At 41.2% G+C, this 13,515-nt stretch overlaps 1 protein-coding gene across 1 annotated transcript in view; it reads right to left on the reverse strand.

The window, feature by feature from the left end:
• Herc2 (HECT and RLD domain containing E3 ubiquitin protein ligase 2) overlaps positions 1-13,515 on the reverse strand; it is a 207,278-nt gene that overhangs the window by 89,699 nt on the left and 104,064 nt on the right. Inside the window, 8 exon segments of the mRNA XM_047538401.1 lie at positions 1,066-1,208; positions 4,268-4,411; positions 5,774-5,912; positions 6,743-6,973; positions 7,337-7,533; positions 7,614-7,761; positions 8,270-8,451; positions 11,237-11,419. Of these exon segments, the coding sequence (XP_047394357.1) occupies positions 1,066-1,208; positions 4,268-4,411; positions 5,774-5,912; positions 6,743-6,973; positions 7,337-7,533; positions 7,614-7,761; positions 8,270-8,451; positions 11,237-11,419 (1,367 nt within the window).

Consider the following 13,515-nt stretch of genomic DNA (forward strand, 5'->3'; position numbering starts at 1 on the left):
CACAGTCTAATAAATCAGTCAAGTATCGATGTCCATTAAGCAAAACTTCACAGCAGTCCTGGGCTGTGAAAAAGTGAGCACAGTGAGAGGGGGCAGAGAAAAGACATCCTCCACCATAACTAAGTGCCAAGCTGCTCATCACAAGTACTGACTCATTCCAGTGTAACACAGGTAAGAAACACACAGGACTCTCTCACATACCACAAAAGCAACCCTCCACTATTAGAAGGTAAAATAACCATTTGAGGGTTAAATATGATTTAAAAATATGGGAACTAAAGATTACTCTTTGGGAAACAATCAACCAGTGAACATGTGTACCACGAAGATTGTAGTTGGGAACTGCCCACCTACTTGCAAGTCTCTGTTCCTCATCCCCAGCTGCATCTCATGATGCTGAATATTTGTTATTCTGAACATGTAAGGAAGGAATCTGGAAGAAGCTGAGGATACCATGGAGTCTTCCAATGCTTAGGAAGTCTCCAAAGCCTAGGATTTTGCAGTGAAGACTAAGAAACTTGGAAGTGACAGGCTTCATCCTAAAAGTTCATAATTCAGAGCCCAAGTACGCTAAGAGTTTTGGTTATGGGGAGTTAGAGTATACTAAATTATCCTCTGTTGATAAGAATTATGAACTCTGGAATGTCCTGCAGCCCCAAGTGCACAGTCTTGCTTCACATGCTCCACTGCACAGGGAGGACTGAGTGACTGCAGCAACAAAGCATGCCCAAAAGCTTTTGAGAGAAGCAAACAACAGACGGGATATTTATGGGCCTAATGGGTCTCATTCAATAATATTTCCTGGAAAAAGATCACCCCATGAATATACTGAGTGTTTGATCCATGAAATCCAAACTAAGGTTAAACTTCAACCTTCCCATTCTTTAGTTAATTAAGGTATTCTGCTGTGTATAATGGTTAAAGCCTATCTTGCCATAAGAACAATTTGGGCATTATCATTTAAATTTCAGAATATATCCTTAAGAATATACACATCTAGAAAAAAAAAAGTCAATCACAATTTAGTACACTGGATTAAAAATTGTCAAGTTTATACAAATGTACCTCAAGTTCTTGTTTATCAAATATGGCCTTCACAGGTGATGGCTGGGTGGCTGAGGCCAGTAACTGCTGTAGCAGGATCATTGGGGGCTGTGGCCCTTCAGGAGACATGTCCCCAAGCTCAGGAGACGCAGCTGCACCATCATCTGAATTTAAAAAAAGAAGTGTATGTTGTAGTTTCAACTGTAAACCCTTTTATTATTAAAGAGAATGCACTGAGTGAGTACATTAAGTCAGATTCAATTTCTGCCTCTTTATGTGACAATCCAAATCTTAAAGGCTCAAATATCAAACAAAAACTAGTCTCTTCAATTGTAATTTTGCACTCCCTGTTTTTCAGTCTCTGCCCTTCATTTGTACATCTGTCTAATTTGAGCCAACCAAAGTTACTTTCTAGATTTCTGCCCTTGGTCCAATTCTTTCACCTTCTTTCTTGTTCATTCATTGCTTCAGTAACCCCTGCTTATCAATACATCCCAAGTTGGTATTTCCAGTTCTGACTTTTCCTGCTAAACCTTATTCAGATTACTAAGTAACATCAATTCCAAGTGTGTCGGGCTGGGGAGATAGCTCAGCTGGTAGAGTGCTTGCCTTGCAAGCACAAGGCCCTGAGTTTGATCCCCAGCACCGCCAAAAAAAAAAAAAAAAAAAAAAAACGAAACCAAGTGTGTCACGAGGTCATGGTGATGTCTTTTTTCCTGTAAGTGGCTTTAGGTTGAGACCTCTAAAACTATGTTTACCACAGTTCCATCAATATCAACTACCACAAGACTCACTTCACACAATTCACAGCACTTTTTTCACATGTGCTAGTTTTGTTTGGTGACAACTTCAACAAATCATCTACACCAGGGGTTGAAAATCTTTTATCATAAAGGACCAGATAGTAAATAGGCTTACAGGCCATCTGGTCTCCATCATAACTACTCAACACTGTACTGTCACTAGAGCAAAAGTAGTGGAGATGAAACGAAAACAAGTGGCTGGCCCTGTGTTCCCATAAACCTTTATTTACAAGAATAGGTGCTGCAGTTATTAGTCCCCAACTCTAAACAGCTCCATGTATAGCTGATGCTCTGCCTAAAACATAGATGATCCTGATTTAGCTCTGCCATCACTGCTCCCAGCCAATAACCAAAGAGCCAATCCAATTCCCAGGCTCCTGTTTTCCAATCTCTGCTATGATAAATTATCTTCAGGATTCCTAACATCTGTAGCACTGAATGAATCTGCATTTCTCACCAATTTCTCCCATGTTCATTAAGTTTAATATTAATTTTCCTGTACCCTCTCAAAATTAAGAAACAAACAAGCCTGAACATTCCACAGGACTGATTTTATTCAGATGCACTACTCACTATTCTCCATATAACTCAAGCTTGAAGCATCACAGCATTTTTTACTTTTTGTTGGTTTCCCACAAATGTACCATATAAAAACACCTTACCACAGCAGTATCTATTAACCCTTCTTTCTACTTTTCATGCCTTCCCCTGGAAGATAGCTCATCACCTGACACAAGAGCAATTATCCCTCTCCCTATCTCCCATTCCAAATACCTCTACACCTCACTTGTTGATTAACACCCCAAATATATCAGTTCTTGTCACGTGGTCTCCTGCCACAACTTTGTCAGTCAGTTTCCATCTTCACCCTGGTATTCCAGGCACTCTAACAGGCCTTCATTCCACCTCCCCAGCTTCAGAGCTACCATTCACTGATAAACCCTGAGTGGCAAACAAAGCAGAGTTCCTTAATATTCTCTCCCAAAGACTCACTGTTTTCATTAGTGCTTCCATGATCTCCCTCAGCATGGAAATTCCTTTTCACATGACAACTATCTGCCACACCTTTGAAAGGCTACCTATCCTCAGTGGCTGTTATTCCCAGAATCCCTATGGAAATGCACTCACACACCTCATAGCACGCTCACCGCACAAGCTTGCAGAGCCATCTGCATCAATTTTCTCTCTTCATCTTAATCCTAGAGAGCAATGATCCTAAACAAGAACTATTTTTAGTACAATGTCTTTTCATTTACTAGATACTAATGAAAAGACGTGATCAATGATCAAAAAGTATTTCATAGCTTTGCTTTTTTCCATATTAAAAGTAATACAAGCTCACTAAAACCAAAATAATATACAGAAGTATAAAGAAAACAAGATCAGCCTGCATCCCACTGTTGAACAGTTATTGTCACATGAAATCTATGGCATATGTACAAACAGATAAACATAGTGATGTTTTCTGTTTACTTATTTACTGTCTTCATGCTTCCTTGACAATAAACATTCTTGAATGGCATCATGGTATTTCACTATAAGAATACTCCACATAATAATAATGTACTATTTTGTTTCCAGGGTTTTGACATTTAAAAACGACTAAAAAAAAGAAACCCTGCTAAGCATCAGTAAACTATTATATTCATTGTTTTTTGTTTTGCTTTGTTTTGTTTTTTATACCAAGGATTGAACTCAGGGACACTCAACCCTAAGCCACATCCCCAGTCCTATTTTATATTTTATTTAGAAACAGGGTCTCACTGAGTTGCTTAGTGCCTTGCCATCGCTGAGGCTGGTTTTGAACTCACAATCTCCTGTCTTAGCCTCCCAAGTCACTGGGATTACGGGCATGCCCCACAGCCCCCGGCAGTGAACCATTATATTCATGCTTTTTCATGTGACAAATGCTCACAAGATAACTGGCTGAGTCAAAGTATAAAATATAAAACACACATGCATTTTAAAGCCTCAGCCATTTCCTCAAATGCTCAGTAAATAGTTGTACCAACTTGAATTCCCATTAGCAATGTATTAAAGGAGCTACTTTATGTGCACAACAAGAATCATGCTAGGGTCTTATTGATAAAATGCAGCATTTGATTTCTTCCCTCTAAGCACAGAGTGGGAGTCTGCATTTCTGACATATTGTTATATGCCCTTGATGCTCCTGGTCGGGGAGCACGCTTTAAACAGCAAAGTCTAAGAGTACCATTTTTCCCTCCCCTCTCACCAGATCCCCTTGTCTTATCTGTCTTTAAGACTACAACAATTGTATTCACAATTGGAGAGTGCTGATTGGGTCACACATCTCTGTTGAACATTTTTAAGCCATCCACATTCCCCTTTTATGAACTGCTTGTTCATGTACTTTGCCTATCTTATAGATCTGTAAGAACTTTCTTAATTTAAAAAGATACCTGTATGACCAGTTCCAATCTCCTGAACAGCTGGCTGAGACAAGATCTGCCTCAGTTTATCTTGATGGGAAAGCAGCGCTCTCCCTGCTTTCAGTATGTACAGCTTTAATTGCTGGCTCCGCAGTAGATCTAAGTCTACTTGTCCTATGGAACAAAAGAACTCAGTAAGAACCACATACCCTACTTCATCTCTCCCCCTTACCAGCTGTGCCACCTCTGCAACAGGGAGATAAATAATGCCCTGTCCTCTGGGAATGAACTAACTATATACAAAAACTGTCAGTAAGGAAGGGCTGAGTGAACATCCTCTAACTTCAAGGTCTTCCTCCTTCCCTGCTTTCCTGACACCTACCTCAACTGGGAAGAGTTAGGATTAGAACCTGTTAGCTACTGTTTGCATTATCAAATGTTTCCAGAATTGCTGAAATTTCAATCAGATAACTAAGTCAGAGACAATAAACTTTCAAGTTTTCGTGCAAGATTCCTCTGAGAAAATGTTATCAGATACAGTTAGTTCTTTAACTGATGAAGATCATGGTCATCTCCCTAGAGTCTTCTCTAATTCGAGTCACAGGTAGCCACACGACAGGCCAGATAAGAGCAGACTAAGGAAGACGCTATGGTGATGTGGGCCTGAACTACAGTGGCATGGCAGCCATGTTCCCAAGCAGGGTATGGCAAAAGCTTAAGAGGCAACACAGGAAATGTGGAGTGAGGTGATGGGGGAACAAGGGGGATCCTGGACACTGAGCCTGACCAATTGGCAGACAGCCACGATAGGAAATGGTTATCAGAGAAGGTGAGCTGAGTTTTGGAAGTGTGGGCCCTCCAATCAGAGATGTGAACTGGAGACAGCTGAAAGTGGTTACAGTCGTTAAGAGCTAGAGCAGCAATGGCAAGTATGGAGAAACACAAGAAGAGAGGGCAGAATGAGCCAGAAATTATAGGTAAAACTACAAGGATTTCTAGGGACTAAAGATTGGGGTGGGGTCAGGAGCACTCTCTAAGAATACTCAAGAGGTAAGGAAAGGAAAATAATAAGAGTGGTATTCTACACCCAAAGGGAAGAAGGGTTCAAGAAAAGAATGGCTGCAGTCTTAACCCATCAGGCAGAGACAAAGCAAAGTGAATACAAATACAAAAGCCCCCTGGTGCTGGCACTAAAGAGGCAATGAGCAACATTACAAAAGGGTGACTGGGCCACAAGGGCTGGAGAGTTACTGAGGAGGAAGATAACACAGACTCAGAATAAATGCTGACACTAAGAAGAGCGTGAAGGGCTTCTTCAGATATGGTTCCAAACAGTGACTCAAAGATTGACTCAAAATCACTCTCATCACCACACAAGGTTACTTTCCCAACTGTAACTAAACAAATGGTAAAATTCACATGAAACCTAAGACATCAGATGTTACATGAAAACTCACTCTGATAAAAGGACAAACACTGGCCAAACAATGCTAGTTAAGACTAAAGTTGTTTCACTGGGAAGCCCCATGTACTGACCTGCAAAACCCTGTTTAGGTGATTTCTTTATTTTGTGCTTTTCTAATTTGCTTCCGGCGAGGTTCACCAACTGAGCCCAGACAGAGAGCATGGGCTCTGTGAAAGGCAGGTTGGTCACACTAAAGGCCACAGCAGGAAGCTGAGGAAAGGGCACAGAAACATTGAAAGTGTGGTAATAAGACTAACAAGTGAAATAGTCTAAAAGCTATTATAACCATGAGTCTTGACTCTGAAGTACCACACAAATCCCTAAGTCGTTTCACATCTGAGAATAGTTTTACAAGACAATGTTTAAGGCAAGATAAAAATTTAACACAAACAATAAATATAACATATATTAACTTGTCGTCACAAACCTTTCAACAATAATTACATCAGAGTGGTGATTATTAATCTGAAGTATTTTCTACACATTTAAAATTTTCTATTATTCCTATAATTATTTTTTTAAAAAATAGCATTGTATAGAAAGTTACAGTCAAATTGCACTTGGGTTACATCAAAATAATGTAAATCACCTCCTTTACTATGTATCCCTAACTCACAGGTTTAGGATGACATTAGCTGCTTCAGAAGTCATGACACTCTATACAATTAAAAAATATTTTCAACATGAAGAAAAATTATTTCCTTAAAGGAATCACTTTAAGTTTTTAAAAAATGTATTTAATTAAAAATAAGCTTTACAAATTCATATTTTGAAGCAATTAAAACTACCTTATAGATTGCTAATGTCTTCAGGACTTTGAGGGTAAAAGAAAACATATGAACCACTGCTCTGTATTCCCTGTCAGACAGGTCCTGCTTATCACAGGAGCACAAACTAACACAGAAAGAAAAGTGGTTTTCCTGAGTCACATTGCTTCCTAGAAGACAAACATGAAGTACAAGTTCTTCCAAGTTCTAACATTCAAAGCCAATTCTAGGATCAAATCATCTTATTCAGTAATTCAGCACAAGTTCACCTACTGGTTTCAGCTGATTCAATGGGCAGACACGGCACATCCGCATGTCAGAGAACTGGACGGTGATTCTGCCCTTTGGGGTGATGCGAGTCACAGTGCCCTCTCCAAACTCATCATGCATGACCTGACCCCCAAGACGCAGACGACCATCGATTCCTCCAATCACAGCCAGGACTGCCATGAGGCCCCCCACTTCAGGGTTCTCCGAGTCAGGAAAGTAGTCCTCTAATAGGGCCTAGGGCAGACAGCAAAGCTGGACCAGGGAAGCCCACAGAGTTGCCCGTTCTTACAAATTTACAACTCAACTGAACTAATTATCTTTTTAGGAGACAGGGTCTCTATGTTGCCCAGAAAAGCCCCAAACTCCTGGGTTCAAGTGATCATCCTACCTCAGCCTCCCAAGTAGCTGGGACTTCAGGCATATGCCACTCCCTGTGCCTGGTTCCCAATTTCCATATTAATTTCGTTAATAACTATGTCCATTAAAAATATTTTAAATATATTTTTAAACAAAAACAGTATTTAAACAGATAATTTAAAAGTTAAATTGGATACTATACAAAGGAAAACCAAGCTTATTTGAAAACACAGAACCCACCCCTTCGGATGGCTTTCCCATGCAGCTGTGCGTAACAGAACGGAGCTGGGAGTTGATGTACTTGTTGATGAGCCCATTCCACTGAGTCAAGGAGTGCAGGGTGCGGAGCAGTGCCACCACTTCTTCAGCCAGAGTGCTGCTGTGGGTGGCAGTCAGGGAGGCCTGAGGGCGGGCCCTCCGCCTCCTCAGCGTGGATTCTGAGGAAGAGGCAAAGTGAAAGGCTGCCCTGTACTCTACTCATTAACCAGGGAACACAAGTAAGGGAAGAACTACCCACCTCTGAGCAATGGGACGTCAGAAGAACAAGTAGTGAGCAAACTTCCCAAAAAGCCAAACAGTTTTTCCACAAGGCACTTCATGTCCCTTGCTCTTTCTGTCTTGTCCCAGGATGGAAGAACAGCTTGTAGTAAATGCACAGCTAAAATCTGATCAGACAATAATAAATGACAAGCTTTAAAGGAAGACATTATCTGATAGATTAAGGGCTTACAGATTTTTTTTCTTCTCTTTACTTTTGTCCCTTTAATGCAACTAATCATGTGAAACTTTGATGTTCCTTATTTTACTTACACATTCAAGTTGAGTAATGATAAGGGTTATCAGGGGTTAAAAAAATAAGCTACTTTACAGATGCATGTATTTGTTTATGTAATTAAAAAATAATTCTTTTCAGTTTAATTCTCAAGACAATTATACTTACACTTCTGAGAAGATGAGAGCAGCTGTAGGACCTAATCATTTAACAGAAAATCAAGTAAACTGAAGTTTAGCAACTTACCCTATTCCAAACAATCAAGAACCTCAACCCTTGTCTCCAGAAAATCTCCCTTGCAATATCTCTAGCTCTCTTGGGCACTCATTACTGAATAAAGAACTGGGAATGCTGGCACACGGGTGCCTCTTTGTGGGCTTGGTTTTGCCTGGCAAGATTACCTGTCTCTGTAGCGAGGCAGCAGTGAAGGGTGCGTGCCCCTCCACGACCTTCATGAGCAGTGTGATCCACTGTGGGGAGCTGAGGGCTCCGCACACCTGAGGTGTGAGCGCAATGCTCCTCACGAACCCCAGGGTGCACCAGCTCCGATGCTGCTCCCTGCATACCAGCCTGTTTGGAGAAGCTGCCGGGAGGGAAAATAAATATGTTTGGCACCAAATCCCAAAAAGAAAAAATGAGCGCAATTCTCATTTTTAATTAACCTAATGGGTTTTTTTCCCCAACAACAAGTTACTTTACAAATATATTACAATGGGACTTATTTCAATGTGAGAGGAGTAGAAGAATTCTTTAAACTAGCTCAAGAAACATCTCACAACATTTTTTAAGCCTTCTAAAATATGTGTAGTAACTCAAGCTATCTAATAAATCTCACCTACTTACAATTTCTAGGCAATAGGGAAAATGATCTTTAATTTTAATAGCAGTAATTTACAACTACTATGTTTTTTTTTTTTTTAAGTCTTGTGTTTTAAATATCCCCTTGATCTTGGTTACATTTAATCTGTACCATGAATTTCCAATCCAAGTTTAAAAAGTCTGTACAAACAGAATGAGAATGAGGTTTTCACTAGGTTTACATAGTTTGATGCTAGCATGACTGAGATCACACCTGCTCCCCGGGGCTTCCCAGTGGCCACTCAGGTCACCTCATCCTTTGCACTCTCCTCTAAGCTAAGGTGTGTGGTCCAGAAGTTGAACTCCCACAGGTCCCTGCTTGGACCCCTTCCTCCCAGCCTGCAACACCCTTCTGCCCTCTCCACTACTCCACCCTGCCCTACTGCCCAGCGTCACAGAGACACAACCTTCCTTCCAACACAAGACACATGCTCACACACTCACTAACATTCACTCTCACATGCATTCTCAAACACTCACCCACACTAACTCACACAATTACTCAGACAGGCTCATATACTCACAGGTACTCACATACTTATAGGCACTCCCACACTGTTACGGTCACTCACACCTAACGCACTCTCACACACATTCATATCACCATCATAAAAACAGCCACCCACAATCACAAAATCTAGTCACACATGTACATGGGACCTATGATGCAAACTTACACTTACTCATACGTACTCACATACACTTACCACTACTCCCATGCACACAAACTCACATGTACTTACACAATTACTCAGATACACTGTCACACCCAGTTACTCCACGCAACCACTTACACTCAAATCCACATACTCATGCACATGTGCTTGCTTTCTCACTTCACACTCACACCTACAGTCATACGGACTTCTGCTCAACTGACACTCAAAACACTGACATTCAGTTTCACAGGATACTCATTCAAGTCATATCCTTTCACACTGACATGCAATGCACTCACATATACACGGGCATATGCTCAAAGACTCATGTTCATACACTCCCACAATCACACACATGCATGTTCATTCCTCTCACCAACACACATTCCCATGCAATAACCTTCACATGCTTCCTGTTTCATACTCAGTCTCTCATTCATACTCAGTGACACACTCATTACAATCACTCATGCACAAACATAGTGCAAACATGCTCACACTCACACAAACTATACTTACATACCCACAAGGGACACAGGCTGACACACATGCTGATTCACATTCATTCAAGCTCTCACTAACACTTCATCCATGTGTAGCTACTTGCCCACAGCCATATATTCTCATGCACATTTACACATGTACACACATGCATTTACACATCCAATTACACTGATATTCTCAAACACACACCTTCGAGCTACCAACAGAAACTCTCACCCACTGATTACTAACACTTTCTCCCATATTCACAGCTTAGGTACACAAATAAACACACATGTTCTCAATCATATATGCACTCTCTGAAACAAGCTCATGTATACCCAAACCTACGCTCACATTTAGCTCTCATCACAGAGATACACGTGGTCATATTTGTCCTCACACATGAACGTACACCAGCCCATTTCCTCAATTCACAATCCCCATACTCAAAACTCTCATTCACAGAAGTTCAAACACTTTAATGGATTGAATCATGTCCCTCCAAAAATTGACATTCACTCAGAACCTCAGAGTATGCTCTTACTGGAAAAGAAGTTCTATGTACATCATTAAGGACTGAGATGACATTATAGTTAGAGTGAACAAAAAATCAGAGGAAAGAGTACTTGGAGAAAAGGACATAAAGCGACAATGAGGAGGAAGCCATGTTCAGACAGAGGTAGAAACTGGAGTAATGCAATCACAAGTCAAGAAAGTCTGGAGCTACCAGAAACTGGACAAGGCAAGAGAGGATCCTCCCCAAGAGCCTGTGAAAGGAGGACAGCTCCGCTTATGGCTTGGTTTGAGAATTCTGATGGCCAGAATTCTGAGAGAATAAATTTGTTGTATTAAGCCAATGTTATAGGTTGAAATGTCCCCTGCCCCAAATACATATTATTGATGCACTGACCCTTAGTACCTCAGAATGTGATATTTTTTTTGAAAACAGTGTCATTGTAGATAAAATTAGTTTGAGTGACACTTACTGGTATCCTTATAAAAGGCAAATTTGGACACAGACACACAAATAGGAAAAACACCTTATGAACATGAAGGTGGAGATTAAGGTCATGTGTCTACAAGTCAAAGAATGTCAAAGATAAGTTTATTAGCAAACCTCCACCATATGCTAGGGGACAGATCTAGAACAGACTCTTCTTCATGGCCCTCAGAAGGAACCAGTCCTGCCAAGATTTTCTATTGTTTATGCCACACCATTTATAATACACTGTTACACAGTCACAGGATCTTATATACAAACACTCACACCCTCTCATTTATACTTGTTCACATATACACAAACTTGACAAATTTACAGCCCCCACCAATACTGACTCTCTGGGCCCACAGTTATTCATTCCATACATGTCTTATCCGTTGTTCCACTTTCCACTAACATTCGCAGCAGTCCACACAGTGTCTTGGTGGCTTCACTCTGCATGATTTCAGCATGAACTCCAACAGAAAGACATAGTGTTTGCAGTAAGTTAATAGTGCTGGTCAGAATCATTGCTGTGGGATGAATGTTCCTTTCAATTTGTTCAGTTTCTGAAAAAGATAATCAATATTAGAAACTAAAATCCCAAATAAAATTGGAAGATGGCCCTGCACATAATTGAGGTGATTTAATATCACATTCTTCATTTTTTATTTTTAAAAACTTCAATTTTTAAAGCAGTTCTAGGTTCACAATAAAATTAAGAAGATACAGAGATTTTACATCCTTATTTTCCCTTTGGGAAGGGAAGCAGATCTTTAAAAGAAAAGATGAAACAAAGGATGCACTAAAGGGTTTCCCTGATCTCTTCTCTTTCCTTTTTTCTTTCCTCTTTAGACAGGGCCTCACTATGTTGCCCAGGCTGGCCTGAACAACTAGCCTCGAACAAATCTCCTACCTCTGCCTCTCAAGGAGTTGGTGCTTTAAGTACATGCCACAGTGCCTGGCTGTTCTGATCATTTCTGCTTCCAGCTTCCTCAAAGAAAATGAGACTTTAAAATAAGAAAAAAACAAAACAAAACAAAACACAACAACCTAAGTATATAACTCAAAAGTACTGAGATAGAATGATTCCAAAGTTTCACTTCTTTGGAAAAACAACTTGTCAACTATCAAGCTGGTTTCTGACAAGCTAATTCCAGCCTAGATGAGGGCAAAGTGCCTCCATCTGTAGGGCAGGGAAACTGGACACCCACACGTTCAGCCTAACTGGCTGTGGGACAAGGCAGTCATCTTTCTGTCACATGAACACCCCTGATTCCAACTCCTTAGTTAGGAAAGCCCCCAGATAGAGAACCAGGCCTGTTTCCCTTGTTGAGTGGGTGAAGGAAGAGGCTGCACCTGGCCTGGGTCACATACTCTAATGCCAATGCCAGATGCATTGATGAGACAGTCAGCACCCACCATCAGGGGACCACATATATCACTTCTAATAGTTCTCAGTGGCAGGCATCTCTGTTCACACTTGAGGGGCCTGGGTTCAGAGCAGTAACATCAGGATCTGAGCCCACATGATCCAAGCCCAAACTGGATCATGCTTGGCAAAGACTCTCCCATGGGGGATGGCACAGACTCTCCCATTCCCCAAACCCATGCCACCTGTTCTCTCCTGAAGGACATCCTTGCAAGGTCCCATCTGCTCTTGTAAGAGCAGTTTCTGAAGAATGATGACAAAGCACATACAACTGGCACAGAGACCCATGAAATAGTTCAGGCCCCTATTATGAATTCAGCAAGACCAGTCATGTGATGGTTCATTCTCATATCCTAGTGACTTTTGCACACATCTAAAAACCATCATGAAGTCCTTTTCCCATAACCTCAGATTGATTTCCTTAGACAGGATCAAATTTTCTGGATCCACCTCCAAACTCTCCCCTCTGCTTTCCTGGAGGCAATAAAGTACTGACTAACTTTACATTCTGTGACCTAATGAGTCAAGAACCAAGAAGGGAAGGTAAAGGAGGAAGACACATGGGTTCAAGATAAAGGAAGCACATGTGTCCATGCTCTGCAGAGCTTGAAGCTGGTGCAAAAGGAGCAAAGGATTCCAAGCAGCATAGGTTATGCTGAATCTACTACACCATAACTTACTCCCTCAGACAGGCACAGCACCAACCACAAAGCTCCATCAGAAGTGAGGATGCACTTTGCCCTCAGAGGGAGAGCAGGAAGGGTGGAAGAGTACATGCAGAAAGTCAGTTCCAGTTGGGCAACCTGTACCCAGAGCTACTTTGTACACCTGCATCAGAATCAACCTAGAAGACAGGTATGGTGCAGCACGCCTATAATCCCAGCACTCAGGAGGCTGAGGCAAGAGGATTGCAAGCTCAAGGCCAGTCTCAGCAACTTAGCGAGGTCCTAAGAAACTAAGTGAGATCCTACCTCAAAATAAAAAGTAAAAAGTGCTGGGGATGTGACTCAATCAGAGGTAAAGCACTCCTGGGTTAAATCCCCAGTTGGGTAATTTCCACATCCCGCACACAAAAAAAAAAGTCACCTGGGAAGAGTATTTAAACTGCAGGCTCAGAGATCAAACCCAAATCCACAGAACAGTGTGTGCAGACAAGTCCTGACCACTGTTTTAGCTACCCAGAGAAAAATAACACCCAATCAACACTTCAACATTTTACCAGGCTGCTCTGGA

The sequence above is a fragment of the Sciurus carolinensis genome, chromosome 2 (genome assembly GCF_902686445.1).
Source record: "Sciurus carolinensis chromosome 2, mSciCar1.2, whole genome shotgun sequence".
NCBI classification, from domain to species: domain Eukaryota; kingdom Metazoa; phylum Chordata; class Mammalia; order Rodentia; family Sciuridae; genus Sciurus; species Sciurus carolinensis.